This window comes from Ceratotherium simum, chromosome 5, assembly GCF_057802395.1.
Source record: "Ceratotherium simum simum isolate JZ-2026a chromosome 5, ASM5780239v1, whole genome shotgun sequence".
NCBI classification, from domain to species: domain Eukaryota; kingdom Metazoa; phylum Chordata; class Mammalia; order Perissodactyla; family Rhinocerotidae; genus Ceratotherium; species Ceratotherium simum.
In genome coordinates this window covers 52,268,809-52,286,537 of record NC_141904.1, presented here as the reverse complement: position 1 = coordinate 52,286,537, position 17,729 = coordinate 52,268,809, and the positions used below count along the sequence as shown (strand labels likewise).

The window sequence follows — 17,729 nt, the reverse complement described above, 5'->3', positions numbered from 1 at the left end:
ATCCTCCTTTTTTTTCTTCCCCAAAGCCCCAGTAGATAGCTGTATGTCATAGTTGCACATCCTTCTAGTTGCTGTATGTGGGACGCAGCCTCAACATGGCCGGAGAAGCAGTGCATCGGTGTGCGCCCGGGATCTGAACCCGGGCCGCCAGTAGCGGAGCATGCGCACCTAACCGCTAAGCCACGGGGCCAGCCCTATACCTTGAATTTTAACAACTGAAACAGACATCTCAAAGCTTTCTTTTGATAAAAGCCTTTTAGTTACACATTAGCTTTTCTATGGAATTTAAGTAATTATTCAATTTCTAGGCTGATTTGGCAAAAAGTGAATAGTCTAGACAATTTTAATGTCTAAGCTAAAGAACAGGTGCTTTGTTTAAATATTACCCTGCTTTAAATCAGCACTCTCTGGAAGTTATTCTCAAGATAACCTGTGTGGCTTTATTTATTTATTTATTTATTTTTATTTTAAGAATTATAATCCTTGGGCCGGCCCTGCGGCTTAGTGGTTAAGTGCTCACACTCCGATGCTGGCGGCCCAGGTTCGGATCCCGGGCGCGCACCGACGCAATGCTTCTCCGGCCATGCTGAGGTCGCGTCCCACATACAACAACTAGAAGGATGTGCAACTGTAACATACAACTATCTACTGGGGCTTTGGGGGAAAAATAAATAAATAAGTAAATAAAAAAGAATTATAACCCTTTTTATTTGGAATATTATTAGAACAAATCCAAAATATCTTTCCACTTGAGATTCAATGACAAAAACAGTTCTTATCATCACTATAGATTTTACCTTTTATTATAATAACTATTCAAATGATTTTAATAGGAATTAGATGATATTGGACTTTTTTTTTTATTGAGGTAACATTGGTTTATAACATTATATAAATTTCAGGTGTACATCACCACATGGCTTTTAAAAGCAGATGGTGGCTACCAGCAACAGAATTCTAAGTTGTACAAACATTCTTAATTTCTGTGCCTCTATACACAGTTAAACATGTTACAATAAACATATCATTCAAATGAAACATTTCAAACTTTTCCTAGCAATATATGATATAGAATATTAATACAAAACTGGGCATTGTCTTGGAGATTGATAATGACAGAATTTGGTCTGTTTTGGTTTTACAGAGTGAGCTTATAGTTTCTGGGCAGCTCCTCCAGGGCATTTTAAACCAAAATGCCAATTTCAAATGGAAGGGCTAAGCTAGATATTCCTAGATTTTCATTCTTTTAAAATTTTCTATGTAAACAGAATGCCTTTGGCGATCACCTAGCTGAGAAAATTTATCAATACAAGTAACTGTACCCTCTGAGTTACAGACTGAAGCAGCTTGATTTCATCAGATCTTTGGCTGCTCTTTATTTGGAGAACAGACTTGCCTAGACCAGGGCTGTTCTCAGTCAGAATAAGTGTCAGGCGGCCTTATGGGTTGCAATTTTGCAAATTATGGCCTCAATTTTGAGAACAGGACTTTGTGATAGTTAACGCTGCTAGGGCCTTCTTGTCAAAAGTTCTCTGGGGGATCATTTAAATTGAGCTCTCCACTAATTCTCCTGGAACTAGAAGAAAACCTAAGAAGAAGCAAATGTGAAAATCTCCAGGGATCTAATGACCAAGGCCTGCCTTAAAGATAGCCTCCCAGGGTTCCCTGCTCTTAAGCTGTTCCTGTTGCAGTTACATGTTCACAAAGTCTACCAGTGGAATCATGTCTTTGTGTTAAGGCACTATGTCCAGGAGGCTCCTGTAAAGTTTGACACTAATTACCAGGAAATATTACCAGAAAAGGGATGAAGACAGGCACATTACAATGAGGATGGGAAAGACAAGGCCTGAGCAGTGGTTTCTGAGGTTAGTTTGCAGACCACTGCCTGGCTGACTGTGTTTTAATCACCTAGGGAGCTTGTTAAAACTAGATCTCTAGCATCCACCCCTTGAGATTCCAGTGGGTCTTGGCTGGGGTTGTGTACATACATTAAAAAAAAATCCCCAGATGATTCTGATGCTTTCCAGGGTTTAACACCAGGGGACCAGAACATGGGGGCTCTGCTGGGAAGATGCTGATGAAGTTTGGCTGGGGGTTGGGGGCTGTGCAGCTCTTAGGCAGCATGGAGGAGTGCTGGAAGGGGCATGGGAGGAGGAGGTTTTTCTGCGTGGAGTGGGAGTAGGTATGTTGGGGGCAGCCCTGCCTCCCTTTGTTAGGTGTCCTCTGCTTCCTAAGGTTGGCAGTGCATCTTAATAGCATCAGCAACGCCTTACATCTCTGAGCGTTTAGTGCTCGGCTGACAAGCAACCGAGTTGCTTGAATGCAAAGATGAATGAATGAGGCTGCTCTTGTAAAAGGGCCTGAGAATAAATAGTCTCTGTCCCTTTCACAGTTTCACACAGTAGTCAATGCCAGCTGTTGGTATAGCTGCATGTCAGGGAACTAGGGACTTAAGAGTACGCAGAGGTTGGCAAACTTTTTCTGTAAGAGGCCAAATAGTATTTTAGACCCACTTTGTGGGTCACACAGGTCTCTGTCACATGTTCTTTGTTTTCATAACCCTTCTAAAATGTAAAAAACCATTTTTAGCTGGCAGGTAGTACAAAAATAGGTTGCTAGCTGGATTTGGCCCGTGGGCTATAGTTTGCTGATGCTCCACTTGGAGTGTTTGTGTCAAGAACAGCTTCACTACACTGGAACCACAAATCAAAAATCCAGATTCCTATAAGTCTACACAAATAGCCGCTGGGAAGGAGCAAGGTAATGAACCTGAGGCTATCTTATTATATCAGGGTTTGGCCTGAATCATTCTGGAGTCCTTACAGAGTGAGAGGTCTTAGAAGGAAACAGTGCTTTTCAGCTACCAGAAATCTTAGGGGGCTGGGGAGCACTGTGATAGAGCTACATCCAGCAGTGACAGAACTGTATGCCTCAGTGGTCAGGTCTGATCCTCTGAAGACCTGCAGCCTAGTATGACTCTGGAGAAACAAAGTTCACAACATGTTTGCCGGTCTCTTTTGACAGCAGTCTCCATAAAGGTTTCTGAACCTCTGAGGTCCAGCTCAAAAACCAAAGCATCTGTTAGCAAGAGAATCTCTTGCCAGACACTCCAGCCTTACTTGGAGTTTTTGGGCCAAATGGTTCCAGCCTATGTGGAATTCCATCCCAGGAGAAATGGGACAGGATAGCCACACAGGTGTGGGCACTCAGTCTTGTTTGGATTCTTTATTATATTCATGTTCCCTCTGTATAAATTACTCACACCACATATTAGGAGGCTTGGGGTTCAAGGATAATAGTATTTAATACTATATTATTTATATGTTGTCTACTTCTAGATAGGATTAGGAGGAGCTTCTGTGGATAGCGCTTTCTTTCCCTTAAGACCATATAAAACTAGAACTAACTTTTTTCCAGCAGACACAGCAGCCTGCTTGGGACAGTGCCAATTCTATTTATTGGCAGAACAGGAGTGAAGTCTCTTGACAGCATTCATGGAGAAGTGGAGACATTAACAACCATTCAACTTGGACAGTTCCAGGCATATGACCAATGTTTTACTTTGTTGTAGTCATTATTTTGAGGAAGAGATAAAAAAATAAAAAGACAACTTGGGAGGACTTGTTTAGAGTATCCAGGAAAGAGATAAGTTCTTTATTTTTCTAACCATGTTTTCAGTGTCGCACTTCTACTGGTTTCTATTGTTACAAAGTCAGTGATGTTCTCTGCTCTAACAAGAGGACAGGAATGGGTATAGTGTGACATTACTATACATGGTAATTCATTTCTTGGGTCAGGGACGTGATGATCTTCCAATCTGTTGGGGGCCAGATGTGATCATTCCTTAACTATCCCTTAGAGATACTGCTAAAGCCTCATTTGACACTCAGTCTAACCACAGTCCTATGAATATACTTGTGGTAAATACTGTCATCACTCCCCTTGAGGAGAGCTTTCTTTCAAAAGTCATGTCTATATGTATTTGCCCTTTGTATGAGATGTGTCCAGCAGAGCTGAAAAGAGAACCTTTCTGCCTTTCTGATTCTTTGTAGTTTGAGATAAGCACTACTCATTTTCTTTTCAATGGGAGTAGCTGATCTGTCTCATAAAAATCTTTTCCTGTAGCTATACACCTAGGGCTTGTTAAGCTTGTTATTCTAAACATTCCTGTATGTCCTTAGTTTCCTCAGATCTTAATGAACACCCAAAGTAATACACAGTCTTCTGGGCTGGTAGCTTCTCTTTTTACATCTTGTCCGTTACTCCAAAAGGTGAGGCTGATGAAGGATTAATAATGTACATGAGACCCCATCCCAGTATTGCAACATTCCATGAAACAAATGAAGATGGAAACAAAGCAGGCAAAAAGCAGACAGGACACACAAAAGCAGGAACTTACACCCAACTATCTTCATCTCTGCACCAGAAAGAAAGGGGCGAGAATGAGGGGACAGCACAGAGAGAAACAAGAACAATTAAGACAAACAGGAAAAGAGAAAAAAATATCACCTGCAGGTCAGCGATGAAGCATGCACTTTTTATCAGGGGTCAAAGCAAAGGACACAGTGTATTTCTGAGCACAAGGGCAAGAGTCAGCGAGTCCCTTAGAGGGATGCCATACCTGCATAGGTGCCTTCTAATGGACAAGTTCAGGGCAACTCAGAAAGGAGCAGTACTTGTGCCAGGTCTTACTCAGGGAGAGGCAAAGCATCTCTAAAGCAGAGTACTCTCTCTCTTTTTTATTTCTTTTGCTGAGGAAGATTTGCCCTGAGCTAACATCTGTGCCAACTTTCCTCTATTTTGTATGTGGGTTGCCGCCACAGCACGACCGCCACCTAGTGGTGTAGGTCCGTGCCCAGGAACCGAACCCAGGCTGCCGAAGCAGAGGGCGCTGAACTTAACCACTAGGCTACAGAGCGGGCCCCATAAAGCAGAGTACTCTCTAGGTCATGGTTTTCAAAGGGGGTGCCAAACCAGCAGCATCACCATCACTAGAGAGCTTGCGAGGAATGCAAATTGTCAGGTCCCACCCCAATCCTAGTGTATCAGAAACTCTTGGGCCGGCCCTGTGGCTTGGTGGTTAAGTGCGCGCGCGCTGCAATGCTGGTGGCCTGGGTTCGGATCCCGGGTGCGCATCGAGGCACCACTTCTCCGTCCATCCTGAGGCTGAGTCCCACATACGGCAACTGGAAGGATGTGCAGCTATGACATACAACTATCTACTGGGGCTTTGGGGGGAAAAGAATAAAATAAATAAAATCTTAAAAAAAAAAAAAATCTTTAGAAACTCTTGCCGTGGGCCTAGCAATCTCTGTTTCCAATCCCCGCAAGTGATTCAGATACATACTAAAGTTAGAGAACTACTGCTTTAGGAAAAACGTAGTCATCAGCTAGAACACACTAAATCAAAGGGCAAATTTCTTCTGATAAGACTGAAGACCATTTAACTAATACGAAACTCGGCCCATATTGCCCACAATAAATGATAACCTTAAAAATTCAAGGCTTAGAAAACAAGTTAAAATGTAATTCCCACAGAGCCATGACAGAATTCTGTATTTCTACTGACTCCAGGGAATAGATTTTCCAGGAAAGCTAAGAATTAGAGAAAGACGTGGAGGTGGCAGTACATCTCTGCGGGCTTAGACATGGTCTGGAGAACGGTACAGCCCCTTCTTGAGCAAGAAGTTTTAAATCATTCCTTTCAGTTTACAGTCTTTTGGCTGACAGTTTTCTTTAAAGTTTTATTTTGGCTAATTTCTGACAAGTGAGTCAATGGGAACAGTGTTAAATTCAACTTGTTCACCTGGAATAACTGTCCTGCTCTAGTCTTTCCTGCCCATCTACTTGAAAAAAAAATCTAGGAAAGGAGTAAAAGTGTGCTATAGAGTTATTAGCTTTGGTACTGAACTAAAATAAGTTTGGAGGGAAGGAGGAAGTATTCACAGAAATATAGTACCCAACCAACAAGAGGCTATAAGTGCTCAGTTTCAATGTTATGCTTAAATCCCCACATCTATTTGTTATTCTATAATCTAGAATGGATTCCCGGGTTGGCGTGCCTTCTCTGGGACCTCCCAGAATACCAGCAACAGCACTCTTGCCTCTTGCTTATTACCATGGGTCACGAGCAGAGCTGGATGGCCGTGTAGTCAGGGCTTCAGCTGTGGCAGAGTAGGACATCTCTCATTCACATCAGTCACGTATATGTACATACCCATTGAAAGCAATGGGAGACCATCAGAAATATCTTTTTTGAAATGGTATTTTGGATACAGGTGTGGCTAGAGTCTGTCTGAACTCTGTAACTGTACCGAGTTACAGCTTTCTACCTCAGAGGTGTAAGCTTTGTCAATATGCTTTGACAATGACCTATTTGGGCCATCCTGACAAAAAAGACCTCTCCAAATGAGTATCTGGTAGTTTCTGCTAAATGCTGGGTAATTTTAAAATAAGGATCATAAGTTCATAAATAATTCTAATTTTTACATTTACTCTAATTTCTCAGATTTGTTGAAATGTTCACAGTTACTGACAATTTGCTTCCTTGTTCATTTCCCATATATCTACATGTCAAGAAGAAGTTGCAACTTCTTGTAACTTGGTCACACCAGCACTGTGAGGGCTGAGGGACTGCTGCAGCCCAGGTACAATATTCTCACAGGTGAAGGGTAGACTAGCTGCAGGTGGACAGGTGGTCAGGGCTTGGAAGTCTCACCAAGGCACTCCTTGCCATGTTCTGGTTTCCCAAGATAGGTTGACTGTTTTTCCTACTGCTCCAGTAGGACCTGCAGGCCATCCCTCTCACCTTGCCCAAGGATGGCAAACCCACTCTGATGATATCTTGGGGTGCATTAAGGGGGCTGTCAGTTGTTAGCTCACTACTCTGGGAGTGGCCATCTGTGCAAAACGCTCTTTCCTCAAAGGGAGGAAGGGTAGCGGAGAAGACAGATTATGCACAAAGAACTGCTTCCTGCCTGTGAACCAATCCTTACTTTCAGCTCTAGCACTCAGCACTCAAAGGCAGACAACCCAGGAAGCAGCACACTCACAGCCCCAGGCTAGACCTCCTAGGATTGTCCAATGTCTCAGCCTTGTGAGGCAAATCAGATGATGATCCCTTAACCGCCCAGGGAAGGGAAAACCCCCTTAACTTCAGCTTGCTTTACCCCTGATACAGCTGATTTCCACAGTGATGTCTAGCATACCCAGAAGTCCTTTATAAACCTGTGTATCAATGATATCATGAGATAGAGAATGCTCCACAAAAAGATCTCATTCCATAGATGAGGTTTGGACAATGTAACTCGTGAAATCAAAGTTTGCTTAAAAACATTTTTGACTGAAGCTTGTTCCTTTCTAATCTCTGCTCACTTGGTTTTAATTCTATGACTGTGAAGGCTAACAGGAAGGAAATGTCCAAATTTTAGACAAACAAGTCCTTAAAAGAAACGAAGGACTTTAAGTACATCTCTTAGAATATATGACTGCATCTTACAAGCCTGATCTCTAATTAAAAAAAGATCACCAGATCAATTTTGGCAACCATCTATTCTTTCGTCCATGACACATTGCCAAAAAGCCAGGGACTATGCCTGGGCTCTTGTTTTCTCGATAACCAGGGCCATAGAGGGCTGAGGAATGGTGTCAGGACAGGATGGGAGAAACGTCCTATGGAGGCCATCACTTCTACAACAGCCAGATGGGGGCCTTTAATAAGCATGAAATCTCCTTAGCATTTAAAGATAAACACAGAATTGACTGAGTGGCCTAGGTTTCCCATCCAAAAGACCCTCCTGTGTGTATGAGTAGGAGATGAAGGCTGTTCACAGCAGCTTGGTCTGCATTCACAGCGTCCATGGAGATGGAGAAGGTGACAAAAAACAAGTTGGGCATAGTGTGGGAAGTTGGAAGGCAGGTGGAATCCATCACATGCGCCTTCTCTATGCTCAGGTCACATTCCCCTCTGGATATGTGTTGGCAAATATTTCCAACAAGAAGATGAAGAATTCCATGCACCATGAAGAACTCCAAATAGGTGATATTTAGAGTAGTCACAATCAGTTCAATCTAGCCTGGCTTGGACCTTTTAAACAAAAGCAAATAAGCCTGTAGTGGAGCATTAAAACTCAATGGAAAAGGTAGGTTCACTCCTCCTATAATCCATCCAGACAACTAGCTATTTGCCTGTCTTGATTTCCCACTCCTTATTCACATCTTCTCTGGTTATCAGACCACCTGCCATCCGTCTGAGCTACGCCTCTACCCTTCTCTCATTCCCTATCACCCCCTGGGCTCTGATGGCCTGTCTGGATCCACTTCTCCAGCTTTGCCTGCATTTGCCTGGCTAAGAAACATGAACCTGGGATTGACCTGCTGGAACTACACTTAAGGGTCAATGCATTCCCACTTTCTGCCCTGGCTTTCCATCGGGCATTAGATGAGGAGGGTAAGACAATTCCTGAGAAACTGCCCAGGTAGTAATATTCACAGTGCCTAATTTATACCATTTGCCTGATCCATTTTTCTGATACATTATAATGTATCTGCTATTCCTACACGAATTGGGATTCGTCAATGCTACAGGCACATATTTTGGTACATTATTCCCCTTAAAGAGGAAGTTCTTGTGAGCCAATTCTAAGAAATGTAATGGAAGAGAAGAGTGTAAAAAGGCATCTCCATGAAGAGTTTCATGTTGGTTCCTACCATAAAGCCTCCACTGGAGACAACAAAGCCCATCTGCTGGACTGTCATGTTGCACTGGTGAATGTGATGTGGGGGCTTCTGGAAAAGAACAAATGCCCACAAGAGCCAAAGGAGCCACTGGCTGCAGACTGCAATCAGCAACCTGACTTGGGATGCAGAGGTTTTTAACGTATGGTTCACCACCTGCTCATGAGAGGAGCAATGAACTCCATCCTCCTAACCCTTCTCCCATCCCAGTCCCAAGAAGTTCTGCCTACCTGGCATGATGACATCAGGAAATCCCAATTTTCTTGTAATTGCCAATCCCCTATTAAATATCATGGGATTTTCTCTCCTAATCTGTTCCATGTCTCCACGAAGTAGCTGCAGAGAAATGATAAGACCTGCAAAAACAAAAGCATTTTCTTACTCAGAACCACACTTCCACCCTGCATTGTAGTACTAGAAAAGACATAGAGTCACAGTTTTTCAGAGGAAAATGCGCCAAGTTCAGCATTTTTCTTCAGAAAAATTTTGATCCAGAAAGTATATGTTATTCTGAAGAAATATTCTAGAAAGCTAAAGGAATTTAGGTCAAGATTACCTCAATAACCCAGAGAACTAGCCCAGAGAACTAATCTATTAAACACAGACTGAGGTCTGGGAGATTGAGCTGCCCTCCTCTCTGTTCCCCAGCATCCAATCCAGGGCCTGGTTGGGCCCTAGCGAATACTGAATGGGAGTGTTGAACTAAATAAACTGTAGATTTTTAGAGACCCAGAGATGTCTACAGAAACAATGGCAGACTAGAAACAAGGGTGACCAAAGAAGACCTTGTGTCAGGCTTTCCCACTATCTGGAAATGAATGAGCTAAGAGGTGCTATGTTTTATGTGAGAGGTATGCCAAAGTGTGGGAAGCAATTTGCGGGTTCAATCTTGCAACAGCTTATAAAAAGGGTAGCAGAGCAGACGTCACATTCTCCCTGCAGGGAACCACTGCACTGAAAGGAAAAGAAGGGGTGTTTTGTGGGGCTAACTGAGCCTTGCATCAGACTCTGTGAGAGTTTCAGACCCTCCAGATGATTCCAAGGGCTTTGTTCAGAACTTGGGAGAATGTGTAATGTCCCCTCAGGTGAGCTGGCTTCTGGCTCATACTTGTACCCTAAGGACTTTTGCACAAAGTAAGAAACTCCTGGAAACTGGCCCCTCCCCTGCCCCCAAGGGTCCCCACTGCACCCACTGGCTAGAAGGCTGTGAGGCTAGATGGAGTTAAGAAGTGCCTTCTGAGATTCTGTGAATGAGGTTAACTGTTAACAGGATGATGAATTTAGGTGTTGATTTATGAATCAGCAGGAAGCAACCTTGTCAACCTATAAACTTGGGAGTTGCTCAGAAGACGAACATCTAGAAATGAGGGAAGATGTTATGATAATTAGGACAATCAGAAGCATGGTGGCTGGAATGGAGACAGTAATAAGCCGAGCTGTAGAACAAGAATGGTCTGGGAATGGAGAGTGGAGAGGGGATGGAGAAGAAGAGAAAGAGAGTAGTCAGAAAGAAGAGTCACAGACACTATATTTGGCAGATCAAAATATTCTAGTAACTAGGAATATATACTCTCACAGCTGGGCCAGGGGAGAAAATATGGTTATACTGCAGCCCAGATAGAACCTCAAGATGATCTCACTGCTTCAGCTAAGCTCATGTTCCCCAATAAACCCTGGGATTACACACATGATGTCCCAGGTGTCATTAACAACAGGATCACAGTGCCCTAAAAAGCAGACATATGGTATTCCAGTTGGCATTATGGTTAGATAATCAGCGTTTGGGATTTTGACCACCCTAAAGTAAGTTTTCCAGCCTAATCACTTGGTGGGCTCAACTACAATTAGTTTAAGAACATGGAAGGCAGGAGGGCCAGAACACAGACCACAATGATCTCTGCAGAGAGCAGCTTGGGAGGTATTCAACTGTCCCCGGCAACCCCAGATCATTTACTTGCAGTATCTTTACACAGCTATCACATCTTATCCTCTGGGTGAAGAGAAATCCACTGACTTAGGCGACGGCCTAACTTGGAGTGGATAGCTGAGGATGGGACAGTTTTCAGAATCTGAGATGGTGGTTGGAGGGCAAAGGAAAACAAATCAATGGGTGCACTCTTATCATTCTGCATTGACGGGGATTTATTCAAGAACCCACTGACTGCCTTTCATCTCATTTTCTGAGCAATCAAATTGGCTTAGAGATGCAAAGCACAACTAGTGAGGATGTAGACTGAAGGTGTTTGAGAGTCACATCTAGCTTTCAAGCTACCCAAAAGGATCCTGAGCAGCTGCTTTCCACCTCTAAATGTGACAAATAAGAGGAAGAGGGCTTCAGTTTACGCAAGAGAGCAAGTGAAAAGGCACACAAAGAATGAAAGAAGCCACCAATGGAGGCTATAAAAACTCCATCCTCTTTTCTAGGGGCTGGGATCCTGGAACTGCTGGATCTCTTTTCTGGTTCTGAAACCCTGGATGAGTGAGGCACATGCCAAATAATGCTAAGGCAGGACAGAAAAGCCTCTGTGAATAATTCAGAAAAGAGACCCACTCGCCTACCCAGTATGCAAACAGTCCCTCAGCAACACCTGGTGTTCTACCTACCAATCATCCAGCTCTCAAGCCAAAGAACCTGAAAGTAACTAAGACTATACAATTTCTCTGTTAATATGATCCCTAACACAAGAAAACTATTTTCTTATTGAATTTCTTCTCAGGTTAAAGACTGTCCCATAAAAAAGCAACAGGACAAATTGACACCTGTGTGGAATACTGGAGGGTTACCAACCTGTCCCTGCCCCTCTCCACCTCCATCTTTTGTGGAAGAGCTGGATGAGGATTAATAATGTAAATTAATCTTAGCCCAAGATATGTAAATGAATCTGTAGTTAACAGTCCTTTAAAAATACATAGAAAACCAACGTGTCAACTGTTTTGTTTGTCTTCATTTGTTCTTAATGACCTTCATGCTACTGGAATTGCTAAAAGTTAGGTCTGTGGCTACATAGCTAAGAGGCCAACAATGGAAATGAGGAGCCACATATATTAAAGCTGCATTTAAGAGAGAGAGACTGTTGAATGACATATTTACTCGGCATTCAAAACCAATGTATCAATTCTTTCTGCATTTTTATATGATTTGACTTGAAGTGAAAGCATTAATGACTTCTGAAACAGAATTGCCAAGGCAATGAACTGTCCATGATGTTTAACAAAGATGGGTGACAGTTTACAGCAAAGTAAATTAATTTTTTGTAAAGATATATCTTTAATTAAGGAGTCTAATAAAGACCTGAATTATTCCTTGAACAATCTATGAAATTCTCTGACATGAAGACCCCAGAGCCCAGCAGTGGAAAATCGATGCTCAGAAGCTTGGCAATAGAGTGCCAAGACCAGTGGCCTGGAGTCAGGAAACCTGGACTCCCTGGTTCAGTGAATAAGTCATTTCATTGAACGTCAGTTTCCTCATTTATTTAATGAGGGAGTTGAAACAGGTAATATCCAAGATCTCAACCATCTACCAAGTCAACACTTCAAAGAGAAGCAGTCTTTTTCTCCTCCCAGCTTTTCCACAAGTGCATGGAGACCTCCTCTCATGAGGGCTATCACTGAGGCACTTTGAAGTCTTTGGTGCCCTCAGCACAGAGGTACGGGAGCCTTTCTAACACTCTTTAAATGGTCAATTTGCACAGGAACCACGACACTGAAGATGGCACAGTCCCTGCTAGATCTGGGGAGTGAGACAAGACTCAACATGTGAACCTGGTGTGGTGACGGTGAAAACTGCTCTTTCAGTTGTTTCTTTAATGTATTATTACCACCATCTCGCCTTTAAAATGTTCTCCATGCTTTAATCATATCACGTCCCAAAAACTTATAGCCAAGGGCAGCTCTTTATAAACCAAATAAGTAAATAAAGCAAAGAACATTACAAATATTGATGTAAACAGTAGTTTTCCAAATTGCTAGTAACTTTTCCACATTTTAAAAACAAGATTTTATTTGACTCTTGCTTTAGCCTAGTTTTAGGTGAGGAATATGAACTCCCTTTCCCTTTCAAGCACACTGCATGGAGCTCGTTGGCATCTAGGCACATACATAAGGGAAAGCAGTCACTTAAAAATAGTGAGACAGGCCCTGAGGACCCCCACGCTACAGAGTTGTAGAGGAATCAAGTTCTCCCAGCTAAGGGTCTTAAACTTTGCAGCCTGTGGTGTAGAGCTGCTCCAAGGACCCTCCTAGTTGAATATCTGCTGACCCTGATACAGAAAAAAACAGTTCTCAACAACTTTGGAAAACTGTCATGTTTTGCAGTGGCTTTACACTGTCATTTAAGGCCAACTTTTTATTCACAACAAGTCTACGAAAGTTAACACAAAGAAGGTTATGTAAAAGAGGTTATGAAATAACGTAGAGGTAAAAACTGTCAGGAGAAACATGGTTCTATGTAAATTTGATAGCTATCTTCAAGAGTATATAAAAGTTCATAGGCTTTTAAATAGTGCTTCTAACTTAAGCAATTAAAGTTTGATTTAGAAAACACAATCTTTCTAAAGTGTAGAATTACACCAAGATTTACACAGAAATTATTTAAACAGAATTTTAAAAGAAAAGGAGGGAAAAGGAAAGGAAGTTGAACTAAGATGAAAGCAAGCTTCTTTGAAATAAAGATGTTCTATTCTAGTTCCAGAATAACTGATATTGGCAGACTAATCATTGATTCTCATTAGTGTCAAGCTTTCTTGGTGATGCTAACACTGCCAGCAATAGAACAAGTGATATTAATATTGGTCTTTTTAGGGGGCTAGGTATGTAATCTTTGTTCAGGAAAACACAGACTTCACAATGTAACAAACCCTGCAACTCTTTTGTTCACTCTGGATTTAAATTGGAACTCAAGTTACCTATCAAAGCACATGGAATCCATCACACACACACAAAAAACCCAGAAAATGTATTTTGGTTGGAAATAATTTAGGAAGGTCTTAAATTATCGCAAAAAGAAATAGTAGAAAGTGCCTGGGCAGGAGAATAAATGTCTGTAGGGAAGTGAACTTTACATATGGCAACTGATCAGCACAAATCAATTTAGGTATGTGTGATCAGCGACTACAAAGGCAACACAATGTTTTCTAGCAAGAGAAGTACATCACCATGGCTGGCGCTGGGGGCAGAGTACTTGGCGCTGGACTTGCGGATGATATTCTCCTGGATCTGGGACCACTCACTCTCGTTGTTGCACCTGCAACAGAAGGACAGGCATTATGATTCTCAAGGGTTTTAAATATCTGGTCTGACGTTCCAAGGTGTAACAGTAAGTTTGAAGGGAAACTTCAAACTCACTTTCCTAAAGAAACGAATGTATATTTTAGTAAATTTAGCAAGGCTTGTTTTCTGTTAAGGCACACAGAAGATTTACACTTGGGGAAAGACTAGAAACTCTAAAATGAATCTCTACAACTATTTTCTAAGTGGCAAAATAACTTATTCTCTGAAGTAGCACTCTCCCATGTGACGTTTTTCCTTTTTAGCCCCTTACACACACATACGCACACACACACACAACTAGGCTCCAGAGGGAAGTTTTTGACAGAGAAAAAAACAGTTCCTCTTGACAAGTACTACGCAACAAGTTTAGAAACTGCCATGCCTCACACTGGCTTTATACTGTCATTATACTGGACCCAGAGTAAAATCCTGCTAAGCTCAAGGCAATGTAGATATTTGTTTGTGGCTGCATTTCAGCCAGACCAAGAAGAAAAGTTTGGAAGAGTAGTGGGTTTGGTTCACTGTGAAATTTTTGTCATCAAGTGGAAGAAAGACTTAGCAGAGAAAGCTGGATGTCTAAATATGTAAGAATAAAGTAGTTGCCTAGGAACTTTGGGATTGGGACAAAAGAGAGAATGGAGGAACAACACTGCACCTCTGTTAATTTCTGACATTTCAGAGTCTTCTCCTCTAAAGGGAAACTCCAAGGGGGCTGCACCAAGGCAACCATTTGGTATAGCTTAGGAACACAGACTAGGAATTCCTCATCCTAATGCAGACATCTCAGTGAAACAAGTGGAATGAGATTATGGTCATCTCTTGAAAATTCCATCTCGGGACACCGAGAGTCCCCGTAGCCCTGGCCCCGCCGCTTCCCCTGTTGGATAGGGAGGTATGGACCCACTGACTTAGAAAACAGGACCCACACACAAAGGAAAACCCACAGAATCTTTCCATGGTTACTCAGAAGTGTGCAGTCCAGCACAGCCACTTCCAAGAAGAAACTCCAGTAAGAGTTATATCATGTGCCATCAGTAGTGTGAAGCACAACAGGTTTCTAAATAAAAGGGTTTGTATAGAGGCTATTCAGAGATCAAGGAGGTTGGTCACTATCTTAATTTTGTTACTCAATCAGTGGCTCTTCAGATTCCTCAGTCAGTACTTACGCAGAGATGTTGCAAAGAATTTTCAAAGACGAGGTTCTCACAGTCCAGGGCTGTGAGGATAAATTCTTGCTTGCAGAATTCTTTCCAAACAAAGGAAGGGAGAGAGTAGTCTTTAAAATGATCACTTGTGATTTAGCAACTCAGTTGGAAATCAAAAGTGAGATGTGCTGGCAGCAGCACATCCAGCCCTTCCTGTCTGACATGCACACTGTCTCATCTCTTCCAACCAGTCAGTACATCAGAGAAGTGCCCAGCGGGTGAGGATTCAAAGAGTTGTCTTGCTGTCAGCTTTCTGTCACTTTCTAGGTTTATAAGATCAGCAGTTGCTTTCTTTAACAGAAATCTGACTACAGTTTGTCATAAATAACATACTCCTCTCATTTCAAAAGAAGTGTCTTGAATATTAACTCACTCTCTTTAATAGGTGGTATAATTTTATTATTTCTCCAATAAAACACTCACTGGCTCCTTGGTAGTATAGGGGAGCTGGTGCTTTGCTGACCACATCAACAGTGAACATCAAGAGTGAACCATGTGTATTATTTCACTCACACGTACCCTTCTACCCAGTATACATACACTCACGTACAATTCAGATGCCAGCAACGGATGGCTTGCCCCTGCCACTCCTCTCCCTTTGCACACCCCTTAACTATCGGTGGTCTTCACAACTCTGCCTTCAGCCCATTGCCTTCCTACCCTACAAGCTTTCCTGGGCAATCCCATCCTACTCCCATAGTTTCAACCACCACCAGAAGCTGCCAAGCCCCAAAGCAGTGTCTCCAGCCCAGACTCATCCTAAGTTCCTGACCTGCATGGCCACAAGAGAGCTTATCATCTCTCTCCCATCTGTCTGCTCCCAGAGACTCCCTCTCACTGAGTAGAACCCACTAGTTCACTAAAGCCAAACCCTTCTAGCTGTCACTATGTCCTATACACTTTTATCTTAAAATCTGTCACATCTGACCCCTCGCCTTCATGCCCTTGGTTCAGCCATTATCACCTCTCTTCTGGACCAGTGTAATCACTTTCTAATGGGCCTTTCAAACATCTCCCTTTTCAGAATGCCAAAATGAGCAACTCAAGTCATCTGAAACTAAGTGGATGTGGTGTCATCAACATATTTTAACCAAACACTAGGATTTTGTAAGGAAAAGTTATAAATGTAAGCATTTATTAAATAATCTAATGAGCTGTGATTATAGTAAGGCATGATTATGTCATATCCAATCAAATTAATATTTAGAGCACTATTACTGATGTTGAATAGTTTGTCCTCAATTGTAAGAAGCATGAGGGATTGTGGTCTAAAGGAGGTCTGTGTGCCTCTGTGATGGTCCACTTTCATCACAGAGAAGATGACAAGCACAGGTAGTGAAGCAGCACTTCAACCACTACATGTCCAGGAATTTTACCTAAGAAATAAGACAGAGGGATGAGAGGTTTTTGGTTTTTTTCCAGGGAATCTCCAAGCATTCAGAAGCACTGGAGTAGGGGTGCAGGTTCTGTTCAACAGAGTTCAGAATACTCCTCTTATTCACTCATGTATTGGGGCACATTTTATCATTTGCCTCTTCCCCACTACCTCCTTATCTTCTTTTTTTTTTTTTTTTTTTTTTTAAAGATTTTATTTATTCAGTTTTTTCCCCTCAAAGCCCCAGTAGATAGTTGTATGTCATAGGTTCACATCCTTCTAGTTGCTGTACGTGGGACTCGGCCTCGCGTTGCACGGAGAAGTGGTGCCTCGGGGCGCTCCCGGGATCCGGATCCGAACCCGGGCCGCCAGCATCAGAGCGCGCGCACTCAACCGCTAAGCCACGGAGCCGGCCCCCTCCTTATCTTCTTGATTTCTGTGTTTCTGACCGGTATTCACTCAACTTTCTTCTCATCTTTCTCCATGGTGGGCAACCCAAAAAAAGCATTCAAGAAATTTTAGATGGTTGTTTGTAAGACCTGTAAGTTTGCATTTTTAGAAGGGTGCCAACTATAGGCAGGTAATGATTGGGATATTTTCCCATATTTTATTTTACTTAATTCTCATAATCCTATAAGATAGGTATTATCATCTTACAGATGAGGAGAGTGAGGTGGAGGTGGAGTCTAAACATAGGTCTGCCTGGTCTCAAAAGCAGGGCAGGAGGCAGATGGTGGAGTAGGAGAGGCTGCAAAGTACTGTAACCCTGAAAACCTTAGTCCTGCTCCAGGTTTCAGGGTATTTGTCTCCCTGACATCAGTCAGCATGTCCATTTTATCTACTTTCACCTAATTGCAACTAATTGCAATCCAAGTCTTGACTATGGCTTAAAACTTAATTTAATGCAAATACTCTATACTAAAATTCTTTCTCTTTGGGTGTGCCCTGCTTTATTTTGGCCTTATTTGGTTGAAAGTCCTAATAAGCTAGAAAATAGGCAACAACCTACAGATTTAGGAACACTACTGATGCTGACCACTTGTTCATGCACTTCTTACTTTTAGTGCAAAAGAAGAGAGAAGCATCAAGAAGGATGAAGAAGAACAGCACACATTCCTATAAAAATGGGCCAATTGAACAGT

The 17,729-nt window shown here is 42.3% G+C and overlaps 1 protein-coding gene across 9 annotated transcripts in view; it reads right to left on the bottom strand.

Moving 5' to 3' along the window:
- Positions 1-17,729, bottom strand: part of DOCK3 (dedicator of cytokinesis 3) — a 448,733-nt gene that overhangs the window by 107,303 nt on the left and 323,701 nt on the right. For all 9 annotated transcript variants that reach the window (XM_087431091.1, XM_087431098.1, XM_087431092.1 and 6 more), the window contains 2 exons: positions 13,893-13,981; positions 8,967-9,092 (listed from right to left, as the gene is read on the bottom strand). In XM_087431091.1, the coding sequence (XP_087287217.1) occupies positions 8,967-9,092; positions 13,893-13,981 (215 nt within the window). The remainder of the gene's footprint in view (positions 1-8,966; positions 9,093-13,892; positions 13,982-17,729) is intronic.